The sequence below is a fragment of the Carcharodon carcharias genome, chromosome 18 (assembly GCF_017639515.1).
Source record: "Carcharodon carcharias isolate sCarCar2 chromosome 18, sCarCar2.pri, whole genome shotgun sequence".
Taxonomy (NCBI): Eukaryota; Metazoa; Chordata; class Chondrichthyes; order Lamniformes; family Lamnidae; genus Carcharodon; species Carcharodon carcharias.
In genome coordinates, this window is record NC_054484.1 from 89,537,108 (window position 1) to 89,558,978 (window position 21,871).

Below are 21,871 nucleotides of genomic sequence, written 5' to 3' on the forward strand. Positions count from 1 at the left end.
TATTTGGGGAGATGGAGGGTATAGGGAGAGAGTTTCTGAGACTGGTAGCCATGTTCTTACTCACACTGAGTCCCATTCGCCTATCACCATGTGCTCACTGATTGACATTGACTCCCGGTCTGGCAGCGCCTTTATTTTGAAATCCTCATCGTTGTGTTTAAATCACTCCCCAGTCTTTCCCCTGCCTAGCTCTGTAACCTCTGTCAGGCTTACCACTTCTCAAGTGCCAAATTCCTAAGTTCTGGAATTTCCTCCCTAAACCTCTCCACCCCTCTACTTTGTTTTCCTCCTTTAAGACTCTCCTGAAAACCTATCTTTTTGACAAGCTTTTGCCTTGTGCTAATACCTCCTTAAGGAAATTGGTGTAGAATTTTGTTTCATAATCATTCCTAAGAAATTCCTTGGAACATTTTACTATGTTAAAGGTGTTACATAAATAAAAGCGATTGTTATTCTTATAAAAACAAAAAAACTGCGGATGCTGGAAATCCAAAACAAAAACAGAATTACCTGGAAAAACTCAGCAGGTCTGGCAGCATCAGCGGAGAAGAAAAGAGTTGACGTTTCGAGTCCTCATGACCCTTCGACAGATTGTTATTCTTGTTGAGTGAAGAGACCTGAGAGGGGAGGGAGGGGTTGGGAGTTTCTGGGGTAGGGGTTTGTAATCTGGGTCACTGCAGGGCTGGAGGAGGTTCCTGAGATAGAGAACCACAAGGGCCATAATGAAGATTTTTAAAAAAAGGTGCAAATTTGAAATTTGAGGCTTTGGTGGGTTGGGAGCCAATGTAGGTCAGGAAGGATAGGAGAACTGGTGGGAGGGACTTTGTGCAGGATGAGATAGGGACAGTGTAGTTTTGGATGAACTGGTGTTTATGGTGAATGGGGGATGGGAAACCAACCAAGAAATCATTGGAGTAATTGGGATGGATCTTCCCGTATTGGATTTGGAAGGTGGTGTTGGGGTATCCACTCTGTTCTGCCAAGGCCGCTAGCCAGAGGCCTGAGCCATTTGCAGCATTGGTATAATCAGTGGTAGTGCGCTCTCCATGGGCAGTTCTCTAATCACTTTGGGAGATAGAAACCCAGCAACTTAAAGGCAGCCTCTTAGAAGGGAGGTGTCCGTTTTGATGGTGGTTAATGGAGAGTGATTTCCTGCAGCAACAGATAGAATACCTTCAGGAAAAATTCCCAGATTCAGTGATATAGTAGAGATGCTTGCACAACAAGTCAGCAGCAGGCAGGAGGCCCTCATCCTCATCAATGGTGACAGGAGCCCAGACAAATACAGGGAGAGAGAGAGAGGCGTCAGTCCAAAGCTAACGGCACCAACATTATTCCAAGAACCTGGCCACAAAGCAGGTGAAAATTTAATAACCTCACCAGGACAGCTGAGGTAAAACTCTCCTTCACACCTCTCTCATTCTCTGCACAGGCCTGCAGCCTCCTTTAACCAAAGCAGTTTCAACCCTTCCCTTCTCAGTCTCCCAAGCCTCTCCTCAAATCAGCACACATCTTTCTGCTTGCATTCTATATCTTGGAATTATATAGCATGGAAGGAGGCCATTCAGCTTATCGATCCTGTGTTGTCTCTTTGAAAGGGCCCTCCATTTAGTCCCATTATCCTGTTCTTTCTCCAGGGTGGTCTAAATTTCTTCCCTTCACAACTCTTTATCCGATTCTCTTTTGAAAGTTGCTGTTGAATCTGCTTCCATCAGTCTCAAAGCATTCCAGATCAAAACTCACTGCATTAAAATAAATTCCTCATATTGCTTTTGGTTCTTTTGTTTTTTTTGGTAAGAGAACCAATCATCTTAAATCTGTGTCCTGCAGTTACCGACGCTTTGGCTATTGGAAACAGTTTCCCCTTATTTACTCTATCAAAGCATTCATAATTTTGAACATTCCTATCTAATTTCCACTTAACCTTCTCTGCTCAAAGGAGAACAAGCCTAGATTCTCCAGTCTCTCCCTCTCCCGTTACCATTTTAGTAAATCTCTTCATCTTCTCCAAGGCCTTGACATCCTATCAAAAATGTGGTGCTCAGAGTTGAGTGCAATGCTCCATTTGAGGCCTAACCCAAAGACTGATGAGTTCCCTTTGATTGTTATTTATAAGCTATTCTCAAACTCTCTTCTAAGCCCCTCACCCCCACCATTCACATTTCCCTTAATATATCCTCTGTACTACTTATATTCAGTTCATTGTGAAGCTTACATTTGTCATAAGTTTCCTTTATCTGCCTCATTTTAATCTCTATGTCTTTAATCATCCAGTGAGGTCTACCTTTGTATGCTCCTTCTTTCTCCCTCATGGGAATATGTCTAGTCTGTACCCGACTCATCTCCTCTTTGAAGGCCTCGCATTGCTCATTGACAGTTTTACTCGCTAATCTTTAGTTCCAAGCCTCCTGGGCCATATTGTTTTACAATGAAATTATCCCTCTTCCTCACACACTTAACACTTATGACCGTCCTTGGAAATACTGCCCACACTTGGCCACATTTGCCCCTTCTCCTTCTTGGCATGATTTGATTGACAGTTTTGTCAAGGTGAAGCTGGAACAAAGATCAGAGGGTTAGTCTTGTTAAAACTGTTTCTATCGATGAGGCAGAAGAGCTAACTGAATGAGGTAATGCCAAGGGATAAGTGGATTCTCACGTAGCTGGGTTGGGACAAAGAACCATTGAATCAGAGAAATTTATGGAGATAAAGGAGGCCATTTGGCCTATTGTATCTGTGCTGGCTGACAAAGATCTATCCTGTCTAATCCCATCTTCCATCTCTTCATCCATAGCCTTGTGGGTTACAACAGCTCAAGTACATATCCAAGTGCTTTTTAAATGTGGTGAGAGTTTCTGCCTCTACCACCCTGTCAGACAGTGAGTTCCAGACCTTCACCATCCTCTGGGTTAAAGAATTACTCCTTAACCCCCCTCTAATCTACCTACCAATCACTTTAAATCCATGCTCCCTGGTTATTGAGCTCTCTGCTAAGGGGAATAGGACATTCATCTATCTAGGGCCCTCATCATTTTATATCTCAACTTATAAAGCATAATTTTATATGCCTCTTTTTGTTTTATTCATTCAGGGGATGTAAGCTTTTATTGCCCATCCCTAGTTGCTCTTGAGAAGATAGTGGTGAGCTGCCTTCTCCCCGCAACGTCAACTGTTCCAAAGAAAACAACCTGAGCCTACCCAATCTTTTGTTAAAATTCTCCAGCCCTAGCCACATCTTTGTAAGTCTCATCTGTATCTCCTCTAGTGCAATCACATCCTTCTTGTAATGTGTTGATTGTATGCAGTACTCTGGCTGTGGTCTAACAAGTGTTTTATACAGTTCTAGCATGGAACTGCTGCTGTTATATTCCATGCCTCAAGTAAAAAAGGGAAGTATCCTAATCACATGATCTACCTGTCCTGCTATCTTCAGGGATATGTGGACATATACTCTAAAGTCCATCTATTCCTATATGCTTCCCAGCATTGTATCTTTTCTTGTCCATCCCTTTGCCTTGTTTGTCCTCTCCAAATGCATTGTCTCATACTTCTCTGGATTGAATTCCATTTGCCCCTTTTCTGCCCACCTAAACAGCCTATCGATATCTTCCTGCAGTCTATAACTTCATTCCTCACTATCAACCACACAGCCAATTTTTGTATCATCTACAAAATTCTTGATCGTACCCCCTAACAATTAAGTCTAAATCATAGATAGATACCATGTGTACCATGAAAAGCAAGTGACCCAGTACTGAGCCCCAAACAGCTTTCCAGCCATTGAAGATGATGCCTTCACCAACACCTCCTCCTCCATTGTTAGTTTCTCAAAAAATCCAATCAAGTTAGTCAACATGACCTCTTCACTAATTCATGCTGACTGCCCTTGCCTCTCTAAAGGGCAATTTACACTGTCTCTTAGAGCTGTTTCCAATAATTTTCCCACCACTGAAATTAGGCTGACTGGTTTGTACTTATTCAGTCTAATCTCCCTTTCTCCCTTTTAAAATAACAATTGAACAGTAGCAGTCCTACAGTCCTCTGGCATCACAGCTGTAGCTACAGAGGAAAGATGTGAAAGAAGGGGTGTTAGGAAAGATATGTCAGAATTTGATGAGGACTTATCAGCCGTGAACCGCTCGAGCTCAGGAACTATAACCGTTGTAATATGCCTTTTAGGGATTGCATCATGACATCACTAGAAAGGAGGTGTGTCATGCGATTCAGTTTTATTTTCACTTTTGCTTCCAACAGAGCACACACCCTTCTGTTCTAGTGATGTCTACAATCCCTTAAAGGCATATTCCAACAGTAACATAAGAACGTTCTAGTCAATTTACGAGGTATCGCCCTGAGTGTATGTGACATTATCGTCAACAATAGTTATCACATTTTGCTTGATATTCTGTGGGCATCAGCAATAAATGCTTCTGAATCCTATTATTTTGAGGAGTAATTTATAAACTTAAAGGTAATAAAACCTATCCACAAACTCTATGAATGAATGTGCCCTTGCTGTTGTTGAAGTTGTCTATTTCTCCAGTGAGATAAAATGGCAACAACATGAACTAAAATGTTGCTTTAGACTGTGCAGAGACAGTGGGCAATGGTGTAAGTACTCGATCACAGCAATGGCTGCAATGCAAGATACCAAGCTGCACGCTGGCTGTAGATGGCTATAATATACATGGGTACCATGCTGAAGGGAGTCTGTGGAGTTATTGATGGGAGTTCACTGGGAAGGAGCATTCAGTTAGTGAGACACACTCCCAGAACACCACTGCAGTACAGTGGAAGCCATTGTGCCGATAAAACAAAGACATTCACATAATCGCTGTGTAGTAACATGTGACTGTTGAAACCAATCATAGCTTGATTTGTACTGTTTTTTTGTACATGGACGAGGAAGCCAAGTGTGACTTTGTACGCTGAAGGTTTGCAAACTGTTGCAAGGGTAGTTTTAACTATAAGAAATTGCTTTGCGTTAACTGTGAGAGTAGAACCAGGACACAGAGCCATACCCCACAACAGTTACATGTTAAGGAAGAGTCCTGGCATTTGTTAGTTAATCAGAACTCTCGAGCCAGTACCTTCAGGAGTTGGGATGGAGACTTGTGGTTGTTGCTTCTTCCGTCCTTCCAAGTAAGGCTTTTTGGAAATGGAGGAGAGTGGAGGGATTGTACTTAATTCGCTATCCATCCTCATATGGAATCATTTCAGAGACATATAACCCTTACAAAAACAGTCCTTAAACCCTTCAATGTATATGGAAGGTCTATCTGTGGCAGCACTGGATGCTACAGGAAAGGATGGGGTGTCTCACAGTTTGTGCGTGTGTGTGTGTAAGAGAGTGAAGGCTGTAATTTCTCTGGTTTTGCAGTGTGAACGAAATGATATGCAACATTGTGCCAACATCAATATAATTACAATCATATAAAGTGCATCATGAGTGGAATTGAACTATTTGATCATTCTAAAGATTAAATTGGAAAACATTAACTTAAATTCCCAGATGTTCAGGCAATACCCCAAAAATTGAGTGAGAAGGCTTGATATTCCTGTTTTCATAATGTGTATTGTGCACTAACGCACATCAATTGTGACTGAGGGTTTGGGTGGAAAGTGTCCCTTAACGCGACCTACCAACTCATTGAAGATCTTTAAATTGGGTGTGCTTGGGGCCATAAAACTTCTGATTAAATTATAGGTTTTACTCCCGCAAGCACTTAGGAGAATTACTTTCCTCTTTTCCTCTCCTGTTATTTCTTTTGCCTGGAAACAGAACTCCAGGCATTCTAAATATTGACACCAATCCTCTGTGGATGGTTCAAAGGGCTGCAAAATGTGACATATCTGGTGAGTATATCTTGCTTTTCTTCTGTTTAAACAAGATACTCACAGTCACTGGGTGAGGAACAATGCTGGACCTGATTTATCCTTGTCATCAGTTTGTTATGAACTTGAATTTCCAGACAGGTTTCTCATTAGAAACATCAAACTTTATTTATGGGGTGCAGTAGCAGTTACATGCTTCAATCAAGCTCCACAACTAGAAGAACTCCCACCCAAAGATTCCCCACGCTTAGAGCTGATTCACACTGTCATGTGATACGATACAACACAATAAGTTTTAAAGCTACAGTCACTACAATCCTTAAAGCTACAATTACTACAAGGTCACAATCAGATCACTCGTGATCTTATTGAATGGTGGAGCAGACTCGAGGGGCCAATAACCTATTCCTGCTCCTAATTCATATTCGCAGAAGGGGTACTTGGGTTTATAAATAGAGGCAGTGACTGTATGAGCAAAGAGTTTACATTGGAACTTTACAAGTCATTGGTTCAGTCTCAGCTGCAGTATTCTGGGCACTATATTTCAGGAAAGATGTGAAGGCGATAGAATAGTCCAGAGGGGACTTAGCAGAATGTTACCAGGGATGAAGGGCTACAGTCATGTGGAGAAGTTGAAAAGATTCACTGAACAGAGAAGATTTCTGAGATAATGTGGAACTTTTGATAGATTAGATTGAAGGAGTTCTCGCCAGTGACTTGGCCAATATTTATCCCTCAATCATAAAAAAAAACAGAGGACCTGGTTGTTATCACATTGACGTTTGTGAGAGCTTGCTGTGTGCAAGCTGATTGGAGCATCTCCTATATTACAAGTCACTACACTTCAAAAGTACTTTGTTGACTGGAAAGTGTTTTGGGACATACTGAGGTCATGAAAGGCGCTAGATAAATGCTTGGCTTCCTTTTTATACAGGTTATCTCTACTTGGAGAGTTGAGGGTTATTTTGGGAAAGTGTGCTGAGTTAATAAGACCTACCTGTTTGAGTCCCTGGATTTAGCCTGTAATTTGGGGGTTATTTACTGATTATCAGGATTTAAATGTGCCAGGTGGTATTAAAATTGAGCCCTGCACGTTTGGCACTCAATCTCCAGTCAGGAACAATTTTCGTGAAGCGGTATTTGTAGCTTCCACACACATACTTCCTCTGAAGGTGTAGAATGTGTTGTCTGACACAAAATAGCACATATCAGGATAGCTGAGTGATCAAGTGGGGGGGCTCAAACATTCCCAGAAGAGGCTCTGGGAATGGGAATCATGGTGAAGGGGGTACAGCAATGGAGGGGTGTCCTGTGTCTGCAGTGAGGGGGAGGGATGGAGGCCATAGCGGCAGCTTTTGCGATGATTGTGGGAGAAGCATTACCCCAGGATATCGCTTCAGTTTCCCAAGAAATTCAAAGACTTGAAACGAGTGGTCAAAGTCACAACAAAAACTTATAATTAGATAACACTTTGACGTAATGAAACATCCCAAGGAGTTTCACAGGAGCATTATAAGCCAAAGGGTGGGATTTTCCATTCTGGAGACTAAGTTCAATGGCAGGCGGGAAAGTCGACGGGACTCCCGTTGGGCGGCAGGTCTGGTTAATCCACCTGATTTTCCGTTTTTCAGCTCATTAATTATGCATCAATGAGGGGCCTGTCGAATCTCGTGGCGGTGGGCAGGGATTTGTCCACGCCGCTGTTGCCTCATGGGGGTCAAAGGTCCTGCTGCCATATTTAAATGGCAGCCGGACAGACATTCACTCACTGCAGGCCAGGTGCGTTGTTTTACTCTGCTTCTCAGTGGCGTTCTAAAGGACAAAACCCTCCGCTCCCTGGATCCGTGAGGCCCCCCCGGGGATTCTTCTGCAGGCCACCCAGGAAAAGCAGGGGGTGGGAACCTGAAGTCCTCTCACCTGACCATGCCAGCCTGGAAGGAGGTCGCCAAGGAGGCCAGCGCCCATGGCCAGTGAGAAAGGGATGCCCTGAGGTGCAGGAAAAGGATGAATGACCTGATGCCCTCCGCCAGGGTAAGTAAAACTTCAACTCACTCTAAGCTCAGTCTCACAAGGCAGCCTAAGGATTAGAATCCACAGGGATGTCATGGACAACCAGAAGGTGGGATATCAGCACTGCTTGACTTCCAGCCACTTTAAGCTCACCACCTCTTGTAAGATGGTGCACAAAAAGCATCTTAATCCCGTACTGGGGAAGGCTCAGACATATAGCAGGCATGCATGCTTCTGAATTGTTCTTTCATCCAGAGTGCTCACAGTCAATCCATCTGTCTTCATGCAGAACTAGATTACCCAACAGAAGGGAGGGTCCAAAGATCAGAGGGAGGGAGGGGAGACCTCTGAGCTGAGGACGCTCTCCCCCTAACAAGGAACAAGCTGCAGAGCTGTCTGGAGAGGATAGAGGTCATTCCTGTGTGGAAGGTGAAATAAGCCTCCAGCAAAAAGCCAGTGAGGGTGCATCCAGTATACGTCAATGACAAGGGGACAATGACTGTGTGTGACCTATAATGTCGCAGCATGCTAGTCAATCGCTAATTACCTTTTCTCTCAATTCCAGCCAGCAGCAAGAAAACATGGAGGAAGAGTCCCAGCAAACACCTCAGCCCCAGCCCCCAGGGTGGCTCAAATGAGGATAACCATCAGACAAAGACCCATTGCTGCATTCGCCGCCGTGCAGATACACACACCTCGGTAGTTCCTGGTTCTAGTGGGCTTGGGATCACATTCTGTTGATCGGCCCTTCGACACGTGCCCACAGCAGGCGCAGTCCGATGATGAACCTCTGGAATTGGCCCTGAGAGTAATGTTGGAGATACGGAGCCGAGCCGAGGAACATCAGGCAGAGTTGTCAGAGGCCTTCAGCAGACTGGAACGAAGGATGGAAGAGTCCGTCTACATCCTGTCTGATGTTGTGGCTCCCGCATACGAGTGAATTGAAGTCTCCATGAGAAGGGTGGCAGCACCTTGGAGATCCAGGTCCAGCAGTTTCTGCCGAATTTGCACTCGGACCTGCACACCATCGCTCTGGCCATGGGTGTGCTCCAGCAGTGGCTAGGCGAGAGGGGAATTGGCCATCTCAACCTCCCTCCAAGTACCCCTTCTCCTCAAGGAGTTAGGGAGGTGCCCTTGGGCACCTAAAGGGAGGAGGAGGACCAGCTTAACACCCCAGGGGAATCCACCCAGGACACTCCAAGGGTGCCCGGCTGCTCTAAATCTCCTCTGCCTGTGACCCCATCAACTCCAGCTGGTCAGGCCAAGGGGCTGCAACTGCTCCAGTGCAGGAGCCCCTTAGCAGGCTGGGGCCTTCCAGGCCTCGGGCCCCCAGAGGACGCCTGCAAAGATCATCTCAGACAACGGGGCATAGCAGTCAGCAGGCGGCCTGCACCTCTGCTGCGGATGTCAGGACTGCATCTAGACATGGTGGTAGGGTTAGAAAAATTAGAACATTTTGAATGCACAATGGTGGCACAGGGGTTCATTCACTGTATATAAACTTCACTATTTGTGAATATAGTTCGCATTTATCTCTCTCCGAGTCTCAGGTGTTGAATGGCTAATCGATGTGATGCAAGGTCCCATGTTCATTCAGGGGTCCAACACAAACCCTCCACAATTATCTCCCATCTTGTCCCTCAGTTCCATGAAGTTTCATTCAGTGTCATCACAGAGATTCACCTTTAGTCCCACATCTGCAACATGAACAGAGGCACTTTCTATATGAAAATGATGGCTGCACAATATACACATTACCTTAGCTCTTCTCAGGCAGACATTATTTGGCCTCAGGAGAATTGATCAGTAAGGTTAATGATTATCCTGATGCTGTCACACTGAAGTCTGTGGTTTGTAGATGTAACAAATATTTGTCATGCCTGAAGTTAGAGACTTTTCTCCCAGCTGTACTTTGCAATGTTTATTTTATGACAGAGTTCTTGGGGAAATGTCATTCGTTGCTGAGCATTATTGCCTTTCATGCCTCCCTGCAGAGTGTTTTCATCTCCGGGTTTAAGGTGAGCGTTATTCCTTTCCTAGTTCCCACTCTCCCCATTCATGACACTGAATAGTGGAAGTTGGTTCCACTTGGTGACATTTGAAGTGTCTGCTAGAGGGGAATGAGTGTGTGTTGTCAGGGGTGTGTGCTCAGCCTAAGGAAGCCGTCTACTTACCTGTGAGGATCGTACTTCTCTCCTGAATAAAAGCAAAATACTGCGGATGCTGGAAATTTGAAACAAAAACAGAAAATGCTGGAAAAACACAACAGGTCTAGCAGCATCTGTGGAGAGAGAAACAGAATTAACGTTCCGAGTCCGTATGACCCTTCTTCAGATCTAAAGAGAAGTGGAAACGTGATGAAATTTATACTGTTTAAGGGGGGTGGAGCTGGTGAAGCTGGATAGAAGGTCAGTGATAGGTTGGGACAAAGGAGGGATTGACAAAGATGTCATGAACTGAAGGACAAAGGAATTGTTAATTGTAGTGGTTGGTGCTAAAAAAAATGCTAATATTGGCATAAAGGTAAGAAAGCAGAATGTGATTATAGCAGAAGGGTAAGCACTCTGTGAAAGAACAACATGGAATAAGTAACAGGTGGCCCTGTAGGGGATGGGATGGTGGGGGAGGGGGCAGTGGTGGGGAAAATAGAGGATAGAAAATGGGGTAGAAGGGAGGAGGGTAAAAAAGGAGATAAAACCACAAATAAATGATTAAAAATAAAAATAAAAATGGATAAAAAATAAAAATGAATGTTTAAAAAAGGGGTGAAGATAGAGGAGAGAGTTCATGACCTGAAGTTGTTGAACTCAATGTTAAGTCCGGAAGGCTGTAAAGTGCCTAGTCGGAAGATGAGGTGCTGTTCCTCCAGTTTGTGTTGGGCTTCACTGGAACATTGCAGCAGGCCAAGAACAGGCATGCGGGCATGAGAGCAGGATGGGGTGTTGAAATGGCAAGTGACAGGGAGGTCTGGTTCATGCTTGTGGACAGATTGAAGGTGTTCCGCAAATGCGTTTGGTCTCCCCAACGTAGAGGAGGCCACATTGGAAGTACCGGATGCAGAAGACTAAATTGAAGGACGTGCAAGTGAAGCGCTGCTTCACCTGAAAGGAGTGTTTGGGCCCTTGGACGGTGAGGAGGGAGGAGGTAAAGGAGTAGGTGTTGTACCTTCTGTGATTGCATGGGAAGGTGCTGTAGGAAGGGGATGAAGTGTTGGGTGTGATGGAGGAGTGGACCAGGGTGTCCCGGAGGGAGCTATTAGGGGCAAAGTAAAAATGCTAAAAGAGAATATGGAAAGAATTTACTGAAAAACCCTTAAAATCTCCAGGCAGACATGGCTGCTAAACACATTAAGAGTTGAAGATTACCAGATGAACATTGCACAGCCTTGAGAGTCAGACTGGAGACAAAAGTATGACATAAATTAGATTAAGTGTACTCCCCTCTCACATAGGGAAGGGGCAGATGGTTTTAGTTTAGATATGGGAAGACATACAATGGACCAAGATGGGGCTTTGATGAAACACAAACAGCCTTGAGTTGTGAGAACCAAGGTCTTTGCATACGTGTTTTAATTTTGGTTGGATAATATAATTGTGTATACATCCTTCAGAATAATTGGTTTGCAAAATCACCCATTTATGTACTCAATAGGATAGAGTTAGCATGGGACCAGTGTGACGGTTACCGATTGGATGTATTCAAATGTATTATGATAAGTAATGAAATATAATCAATCTGGGAACTGGGTCTTCATTCTTAGGAATGATTGTGGCTTCCCTGCGTATGCTTGAATAAATCCGGTTAAAAGGAAGCCTGAGTCTCTGAGGTCACTGTGGGATCGGAGTGTGTAACTTCTCCTCTTCAACTGGCCTCGGTGATGGAAGAAGGAAGACATATCCGAAGCGCTGTTTGGGAAAGTGGCATCATCAGAACAGATGTGATGGAGGCGAAGGAACTGAGAGAATGGGATGAAATTCTTACAGGAAACAGGGTATGAGGAGCTGTAGCTGCGGTAGCTGTGGGAGTCAGTGGGCTTTATTGGAAAGCTTTATTGGAAAGGGAATGTGTCACTTCCATTATGCATTTGTGTGTCCCCAATTGTGAGAATCCACAAAGGTCCTCAGTGGAGCCCTGAAAGGACCTGCCCTCAATGAACTTCAGTGCAGTGGTAACCTTCAGAGCCACCAGCATTGGATGCCCTCCAAGCTCGTGCAGCATGAGTTCCTCATGGACAATGTGGCAAGTATGAGCTACCACAGGTGAAGATGTCTGCAGCATTGTCTTTCTCTTATCTCCATGTATGAACTGTCTTCTGTAGAATCTTGGTTGTGCAAAACATCTTCATGGATTTAGCCCCTCCTCGTCCGCCTCTCCGTCTTCCTGGGGCCCTGGTGGCTCTTGTTCCTCAGGACAATGGACTTCCCTGAGCTGTGCCAATTGGCGATGAGCCCTTCCTCTCCTTATTTGAATTGTAGCTACCAAGAAAGCAGTGTTGCCTGTAGCCTGTAGCCTGCATCCTGCACTCCTGCTTGTACCTGTGAATGGATACAATTGAGCAATCAATGGTGGTTCCCCTTGACTGGTCTCCCTCCATACATAAGCAGGGAAAGCCTCTAGCCCTTGACTTGCCCTCAGTCTGCACATGGGATAACAAGACCCGCCCCTTGCGGGGTGATATCATCCTAGAGGATGACAAGTGGCTGAGCTTTCCCCTTAGACAGAACTGCACATTCACAATGAGGGTCTTCTCTGGGGGCAAAAGACCCAGGTCCTAGGGTCCACAGTCAGGTTTCTGGTGGATATCCTCCAGTGGCTTTGACAATAACTATCGATGCCCAATCCCTGCACTTATGTCATGACTGCAAGCATGGTGCCTGGAATGCCATGACTGGTGCACTGGGGGCTAGTAGGGCCCATGCAGCCTCTGTGCAGTGCCCATGGCCTTTGATTGTTTGACTCTATATCCAATCTCACATGCCTCTCTAAGGATCAGATGCCAATTCAGACCAAATGTACTGCAGCACCTAAACTTAATGGGTTCTCACCTGAACGTACACCATTAGGAAAGGAGACAAGTGCATTAAATCCTTGAGCCCAGCACTCAGTAAGGCATGCTGACCATGGTTTGAGCAGGGCATTTATTTGGGGCCCCTTCAATCGACCTAAAATTGCTGTGCTGAGTTCCTCCTATATGCCCAGAGACCTCTCCCCTATCAATTATTTTCTAGCTTGTTTTTTGAACTGCCTCATTATTAGTTGAGGTCCAAAATGTCGTCTGGGAGACAAGCTTCCAACCTTCTCCTGTCACCCACCAAGTCCCTCCCATCCTCCTCCATCCTCACCACCTTCTAATTCCCATTCTTCCTGTTACTATCCAGCCTCTCCCTTTGAACACGTCATTATCCATGTTGATATTCCTGTTCTTTCCCCGAATCCTTTCATGTTGATGGCCCCATGCCCTTTGTCAACCTGACACCTTGCTTCTCAAGGTCACGTGCACCCTGACTTTTCAGGTCCCTCCAACCTCCATGAGACCATCCAATAGCTCCCATGACTTTTCAGCTACCCATTTACAGGACCCAGATGCCTCCCCTGAACATTACTGTGCCATCTGCCTCACAATACCATGACTTGAACCCCCCAGGACCAAATTCCTTAGATGGCTGACAACACCCTGCACACCATACTGTGCATGACCGTCACTGCCCAGAGAGGCCTTCCTCCCCCGGCCCAAGACCAGGACCAAGCAGCTGGTGGAAGATGAGAGCGGAGGGAGGAGACAGAGCCAGGACCAAGGGGTGGTCAATGAACAGAATAGAGTTGTGAAACACTGTCCTGGGGACAGGATCAAGACATGTGTACAATGCAAAGCCTTCAAACATGGCCTGTACAGCCACAGGGCAGTCTCTTCAATATGCCCCTAACAATGTGGTCTCAGCCCTGGGACAGTCTCTGACTCTTCCTTACAGTCTTATAACTCTTTCCCCAGGACAGTCTTTCACAACTTCATTCTGCTCCTGGAATTCCCCTTAGTCCTGACTCTGTCCCCTCCCTCTGCTCTCATTTTCCATGCCCCCATTTCTCCAGTCCTGCCTCTGCCTCACCCCTCCCCTCTCTCATTCCACACCTTCCCCCAGTCCTGCCTCCATGTACCCCCTCACTGTTGGTCTTGCCTCCCGTGCACAGCCTTGCCGCAGCTTGTGAACAGGCATCCAATATCTCGCATCAACAACGAACAAGGTAGGCAAAAGCAGCCTCCAAGTGGTGGTTAAATTGAAACTCTCCAGGTGCACGTCACTTATACACAGTTGGGAAACAGACTGTTCTAATTAACGCTACCGGGCCACTTAATTTGGAGGGGGGAACGTGATTCTGGCAAGTTGGCATTTAATGAACATTCATCAGATGCAAATGTGGCTCCTGACATGGATCAACAGGAAGTGAACCCGACTTTAAGCTGCCATCAAAGTCAGAGGAACAAAATTCCAAACTAATTTCTTAATGGTGGGAAACTGACAGTTTCCATCATCCAAATTTAGTGCCCCTGCCCACCACGACTCCCACTGCTGGTGGGAGCAGAAAGTTCCACCCAAAGTATGACACCGAGCCTCATAAGGAGCTATTAGGCCAAATGACCAAAAGCTTGGTCAAAGAGATGGAGATGCACCTGCACACACACACACACACACACACACACACACACACACAGACAGACACACACACACATGGACATGGATGCACACACAAATACACTCACAAACACAACACTTTCTCTTTAAGGACAACATGGCACTTAACAGGCAGCAGCAGGACCTGACTGGGGGAGCGGATGTACCTCTGCAAGACATCACTCTCTTTGAGGAGGCAGTGATGGCTGTGATCAGGAGGGAAGTGAAAGATATCATAACAAGAGCAGGAGGCATCTTATCTAAAGGCATGTGGCCACTCCAGCTTCTCTACAGATGCACATCTACCCCAATCCTTCAAAGCTACCATTAAGCTGCCAAGCTCTATATGGTCTTACACACCATATGGTCTCACACATACGTCCTCCTACAGTGGCCCCTAACCCTTCTGACATTATCACTGCACGATCCCAGGAGCAAGATCCATCTTGCTCCTAGGAGCAGGAGGAGGAGATTGAGGAAGAATGCAGAGTGTCAATGATAAACACTGTCACAGCCACCAGCTCAGAGAGCAACACCATGCGTAACTTAGAGGCTAGGGTGGAAGAAGAATTGTCATAGAAGGTCACACTGGGCAACATCCATGCAGGCTGGAAGAGATGTCATGCGGAGCACCCGTCCAGGGTTCTAGATGCATGCTGTCCATGAGTCAGATGAGGACCTCATAGGGCCAAACTTCTAGAGAAGGCTGCTGAAAATGATAAATGAAGCATTTGGTCCAATGGACAACCTCCCTGAAAGCTTCCTGGACATAATCTAACTTCAATTCTGCCTGCTTTCACCCTCTTGTGGAGGCCAGTTGCATGGATTAACCATTTGCTTGGTGAAATAATATTTCTTCTAGTTTTGAATTTGCCCCCTTCAGTTGCAGCTCGCCTCCTTTGGTTCTGCTGTGCTGAACGAGGTAGTGCAACTTGTTCTGTTCTCAGTAGCCTTTTCCTTTAGAATCCCCAAAAATAGCAAGCATATCACCTCAACCTTCCCTTCCCCAGTGAGAACATGTCTAACTTACGCAATCACTCCTCAATCCAGTCCCTCCATCCCCTCAATCAATCTGCTTACTCATGCCTCAACAGCTGGAATAACCTTTCATACTATGTCAGCCAGAAAAAGTCAGTATGAATATGAACAGGTCAGGGGTGTGATGGAATACTTCCCACTTGCCTGGATGAATGCAGTTCCAACAACACTCAAGAAGCTGGACATCATCCAGGACAAAGCAGCCCGCTTGATTGGCACCACATCCAAAAACATTCATTCCCTCCACCACCAATGCACAGTGGCAGCAGTGTGTACCATCTACAAGAAGCACTGCAGCAATTCACCAAGGTTCTTTCAACAGCACCTTCCAAACTCATGACCTCTACCATCTAGAAGATCAAGGGCAGCAGATAGATGGGAACACCACGACCTGGAAGTTCCCTTCCAAGTCACACACCACCCTGATTTGGAAATATATCACCCTTCCTTCACTGTCGCTGGGTCAGAATCCTGGAATTCCCTTCCTAACAGCACTGTGGGTGTGCCTACACCACATGGACTGCAGCCATTCAAGAGGACAACTCACCACCACCTTCTCAAGGGCAATAATTAGGGATGGGCAACAAATGCTGGTCCAGCCAGCAATGCCCACATCCCATGACCATGCAGAAACATACCCTTTCATAATATAATTTATTGACTGTCTTACAAAAGATTCCCCTAATTTATGGTTATTTTCAGGCCTTGCACATGTAAGTATGCCGCAATTAATAAAGGGTTAATATTATTCAACTTATCTCTTCAGTGCATCGTTACCATATACCTGCCCAGGGGCCAATTCAAAGCAATTATCTTCTGTGACTTATTTTCTTGTTCAAAGGCCATTGCGATAGGAGCTGATTTAAACAAACGTTCGGGAAAAGATAAGGTTCAGTTGAGGACTGTTGGAGTCGGGAGAAGAATGTTTCTGCTTGGGCTATGGGTCCTGAGCCTGACAGCAGCTGTATTCTCCCAGACACCTGAGGATGAAGCCAGGGCCTTTTTGAAAAAATTTAGCGAAGAAGCTGTGAATCTGGTCTACAATTCCTCACTAGCATCATGGGAATATAACACTAATATCACCAAAGAAAATGCTTTCAAAATGGTGAGTACTTTGACAACCATGGCTTTTGGTTGTGGAACATCTGTTTTATTCATTGAGGGCAAAGTGGTGGATTCAAGAAGTAAAAGTGCAGTTTTCTGATAATTGACTTTGCTATGTATCTGCCTCACTGTGTTGTGTTCCTCATCTCTATCCTAAAGGCATTGACAAGGAGTCCAGTCCCATCAATGCCACCAGCTGAAAAAGTTGTGACTGTGCTGTAGCTTCTGCGTATTTCTAACCTTTCAGTACTGTTACATGCTTCATTAAGCTATCATTTCCTTTGAACTAGATCTATATTTAAAAGTACACCATCTTTAATATTGTGCCTTCGCTGTGCTACTTTCCTAGCTTTGCAAACACATGGAAGTAAATTTTAATTATTTTTATTCGTTCATGGGATGTGGGTGTCACTGGCTAGGTCAGCATTTATTGCCCATCCCTAATTGCCCTTGTTCAGAGGGCATTTTTAACAGTCTACAACATTGCTGTGGTTCTGGAGTCACATGTAGGCCAGACCGGGTGAGGACAGAAGATTTCCTTCTCTAAAGGGCATTAGTGAACCAGATGGGTTTTTACAACAAGGGTTTCATGGTCATCATTAGACCTTTAATTCCAGATATTTACTGAATTCGGATTCCACCACCTGCCATGGCGAACATTATCCTGGGTCTTTGGAGTACCAGTCTAGTGACAATACCACTATGCCACCACTGAATGATACTGGGGTCAGTATCTGGCCATTAATTAGGCAGAGCAATTGCAAGTGCATGAAAGAACCCCCCCACCAGCCCCACTGCCCTGCCCCACACACCCACAGCCACAGTATTCATTCCACTCTTGTTGGGAACAGATGTAAGGCCTGTAGCTGTTGGCCAAGAGGGTGAATTGACTGTCCCAGCACCCACTCTGCTAGCGAATCAGAAACTGCAAGTCAGCAAAGCATTGAACCACATTCAGCAAAGTCAAATCTTTATGGGTCTGAACTTTACGACCCATGGGCGGGTGGGGTGTGTGCTTGGCCTGATTGGGTGTAAAATTGTGCGAGAAGATGTTGCGCAAGCGTACCAATGTCATTGCGCACTTGCGCAGAATTTCGCTCGGAGGGCACAAACAAAAGTCAGACAATTAAGAGGGCGATTAAGCCCATTAATGGCGCAATTGTCTCCAATTTTCCGCAGCCTGTCCAACCTTACACTTGGCAGACGGGCAAATCAGCCAGGAGGCCTTTGTATTTTTAATCAAACTTCATCCAAGGGCGGGATGAAATTCCCGTTATGAAATAAAATAAAAATAAAAATCTGTGGTCAGTATTTTTATCAGCTATGTTTCCATGTGCCTGATTGTGATGCATAGACTTTTTTCACCGCTTTTTATAACTTTATTTAATTATTTTCGGGCCTGCAGCTCCCTGAGGCAGCTGTCTGCCTTCGGGGAGCTTCCCCGCAGAGCTCACCTGCGGTGACATCATCGACCCCCCTCTTCCCGCCACCCACCCCCCCCCACCACCCCGGCAGCGCTGAGCATTTCAGCGTGCATTTCCCGCTGGCTGCCCGCTAATTGGTTGGCCAGGGTGAAACCGCTGTCGGGGGCCAATCACGGTTGGCGTTTCATTTCCCGACCGCTCCCGGGCCCACCAATAGCGTCGCTGCGCCAAAGGAAAAATTCAGGCCCAGTTTTTAAAAAAATTTCTCGACTGGCGTAGACATGATGGGCTGATTGGCCTCTTTCTGTGCTGTAGCTTTTCCCATGGTTCTATGGTTGCTGTACAATCCTGCCATCTCTATTCCCAATAACTACCTATTGCAGAAAGGCATTGCAACACTCATTCAAAGGACATTTCATGACACTTTTCCTCACTTTATGGCCTGAATTTTACCCTTCACGCTGCACGTGCCATGACTGTGACCATGATCGGCCCCAGACCGTGATTTGACGCTGGCTGACCGGTTAATGGCCAGCCAGTGTGAAATGCGCTGCTGGGGTGGGGGGTGGGAAGAGGGCAGACGATGATGTCACCGTGGGTGCGGGTGTGCGCTGAGACGAAGCTCCCCGAAGGCAGACAGCTGCCTCAGGGAGCTGCAGACCCAAAAACAACTAAATAACGTTATAAAAAGCTGCAAAAAAAAGTCTGTGCTTCACAACCACACACCTGAAAACAGCTGGTAAAAACACTGACAGCAAATTTTTATTTTTATTTTATTTCATAATAGAAATATCATTTCACCCTTGGATGAAGTTTGGTGGAAAGTACAAAGCCCGCCTGGCCGATTTGCCCATCCGCCAAGTGTTAAGGTTGGACAGGGCACAGAAAATCGCAGACAATTGCGCCGTTAATGGGCTTAATTGCCCCCTTAATTGTCAGCGGGCACGTGTCCAGCTTTTGCACGCGCCCGTCAAGCGGAATATCGCGCGATTGCACAATGACGTCGGGACACTCGCCCGACATCTTCTCGCTCAATGTTATGCCCGCTTGGGTCGGGCGCGCCTACCCGCGAGATGTAAAATTCAGCCCCTAGTTACCCATTTTAATCCTGTTTCCTGCACCTAGTCCATATCCTTGCAGGTTTCAGCATTTTAGGTGAAGATCCTGGTGCCTTTTAAATGAGTTGAGGGTTTCTGCCTCCACCACCAAACCAGGCAGCGAATTCCAAACACCCACCACCCTCTGGGTGAAGAAGTTTTTCCTCCCGTTCCCTCTGATCCTTCTACCAATCTCCTTAAGTCTGTGCCCCCTGGTAATTGACCCCTCTGCTAGGGGAAACATGGATAAAGGTGCAGTGCCAAAAAGGCTGGAGATGTAACTCCTATATTTAAAGAGAGGGACAGAACATGCCCAGGGAACTATGTAGCAGCCAACCTCTCATCAGTAGGAAAAATAACAGAATTCTTACTAAAGGAGAGAACAGAAATAACATCTAGAAATGAAAAATATAATAATGAATAGCCAGCATGGAATTACAGAAAAAATTTGCTTATTGAATTTTTTAAGGAGGTAACAGGGAGAGTAGATAATGTATTGCAGTAGATGTGATTTATGTGGATTTTCACAAGGTCTCTAAGAAGGTGCCCCATAATAGACTAATCAATAAGGTCAGAGAATGTGGAGTCAGGGGACATGTGGCAAAATAGATTGCTAGCTGATATCCAGACAAAAAACAGACAGTGAGAATCAAGGGTAGTTATCAGAGTGGCAGAAGATGGGAAATGGTGTTCCACAAGGATCAGGGATGGGTCCACTGCTGTTCATAATTTACAATAACAATTTGGACTTTGGAATCAAAATACAGTTACTAAATTTGTGGCTGACACCAGATTGCGGTGGCAGGGATAGTCAATACCAAGGAGGACTGCAATGAATTACAGGATGACATTACTAAACGAGCATAGTTGGCAAATCATTGACAAATGAAGATCAACACAGATAAATGTGAGGTGGTACATTTTGGTAGGACGAATCGAAATGTCGCTTATTACTTGGAGAGTGCCAGTCTAGGTGGGGTAGAGGAACAGAGGTGTCTCGGAGTACAAATACACTAAACACTGAAAGTTGCACCACAGGTTAGCAAGGCCATAAGATGGACTACCTGGCATCAACTAAGGCACCGGAAATGACAAAACAGCACACACTGCTTAGTTGACCCAGTAAAATACTGGAACTCCCTCCCCAACAGCATTGCGGGTGTACCCAAACCACATGGATTGCTCACCACCACCTTCTCAAGGGCAATTAGGGATGGGCAATAAATGCTGGCCTAGCCAGTGATGCCCACATCCTTTAAAAGAATAAAACAAGAACTGTGAGGACCTGAAAAGAATAGAACAGGGTACTTTTTAAATGGTGAGCAGTTCTGGGGAGAACACCTAAGGAAGGATAGATTGATAGGTAGATAGGTAGCTAGATAGATAGATAGACTGATTAGTTAGCTAGCCTTGAAGTGAGTACAGTGTGGATTTATCAGAATGAAACCTGGACTCCAAAGATTAAATTCTGAGGACAGATTAAACAAATTAGGAAATTATTTAGAAAGTTAAGGAATGAGTTGCTTGAAGTTTATAAGATATTAAGGTGAATAGGTAGGGTAGTTTGGGAGAAAGCATTTCCATGGCTTGGTGGAGTATAGGACTAGGAAGCACAGTGTAAAATGCAGAACTAGATTATTCAGGAGTGAATTAAGAAACAATTTTTCCCATACAGAAATCTGGAACTCACTCTCTCCAAAAATGCTGTTGAGGCTTGGAGTCATTTGAAAATTTTGAAACTGAAATTGTTAGACTTTTGTAAGGGTATTACTAAGGAATATGGAAACATAGCAGATAAATGGAGTTAAGATATGTATCAACCATGATCTAATTGAATAGGGAAACAGGCTCAAAGAGCCTTTGTAACAACAAAAAATTCGCAATAATCTACCCCCCCTCAAATTAGCTCCTCATATTAGCATTCTGAATCCAGCAGTTCACTTTTAACAATTTATTTCCATACTACATTATTCAAATTGCCAAATCCATCTGTGGACCTAAACCAATGTGTGTTTAGCAGGGGTCACTGGGTAATATCCCAATCATCATGAGAGAAACAGAGTTTTGATGAAATATTGTGACTCACAGTAGTCACCGACGTCTGGGTGGGTTGCTGAGAAATTGTGGGACCTGTCTTGGTCACATCTATCGTTCAATGTGCTGTGTTGTGTTCAACCATGGTTTCTCTGTTAATTCATATTTACCTCATGCTAATCCTGAATATTAGAGTAGAAGACAGATGTTGTAAATTGTTTTACATTTCTGACTTTGTATGGTAAAGTTAATTTACCTGGAGAGGCTGAGGATTGCCATAGCTCCAGTCGAGCTCCCCCTGAGCTGAACTGACCATCACAAAGCACAGTTTGAATCTTGTACTTCCTGGCCTAGATGATTCAATGTCACAAGCTTCAGGAATTTATGCTATTTATCAGGATCCAGAATTTTCTGTATCTACCTAGATTAGTATATTTAAAAATGCCACGTTAGCATGCACTACCAATCTATCCTGTCACATGCCCCATATGTGATGATCCAGTCGGAGACCCGTAACATTTTGTTTAAAGTATACAATGTTTGAAATCCCAGTTACCCACTAGGAGAATAAAGCCACAAGATTGGTTTTAAAAAAACAAAATCAATTTTACAATACAAAGTCAGAAATGTAAAACAATTTACGATATCTGCCTTCTACTC

At 45.0% G+C, this 21,871-nt stretch overlaps 1 protein-coding gene across 1 annotated transcript in view; it reads left to right on the forward strand.

The window, feature by feature from the left end:
- The first annotated feature begins 16,474 nt into the window (after window positions 1-16,474).
- Window positions 16,475-21,871, forward strand: part of ace2 (angiotensin I converting enzyme 2) — a 121,319-nt gene continuing 115,922 nt past the window's right edge. Inside the window, exon 1 of the mRNA XM_041210916.1 lies at window positions 16,475-16,657. Within this exon, the coding sequence (XP_041066850.1) occupies window positions 16,475-16,657 (183 nt within the window). The remainder of the gene's footprint in view (window positions 16,658-21,871) is intronic.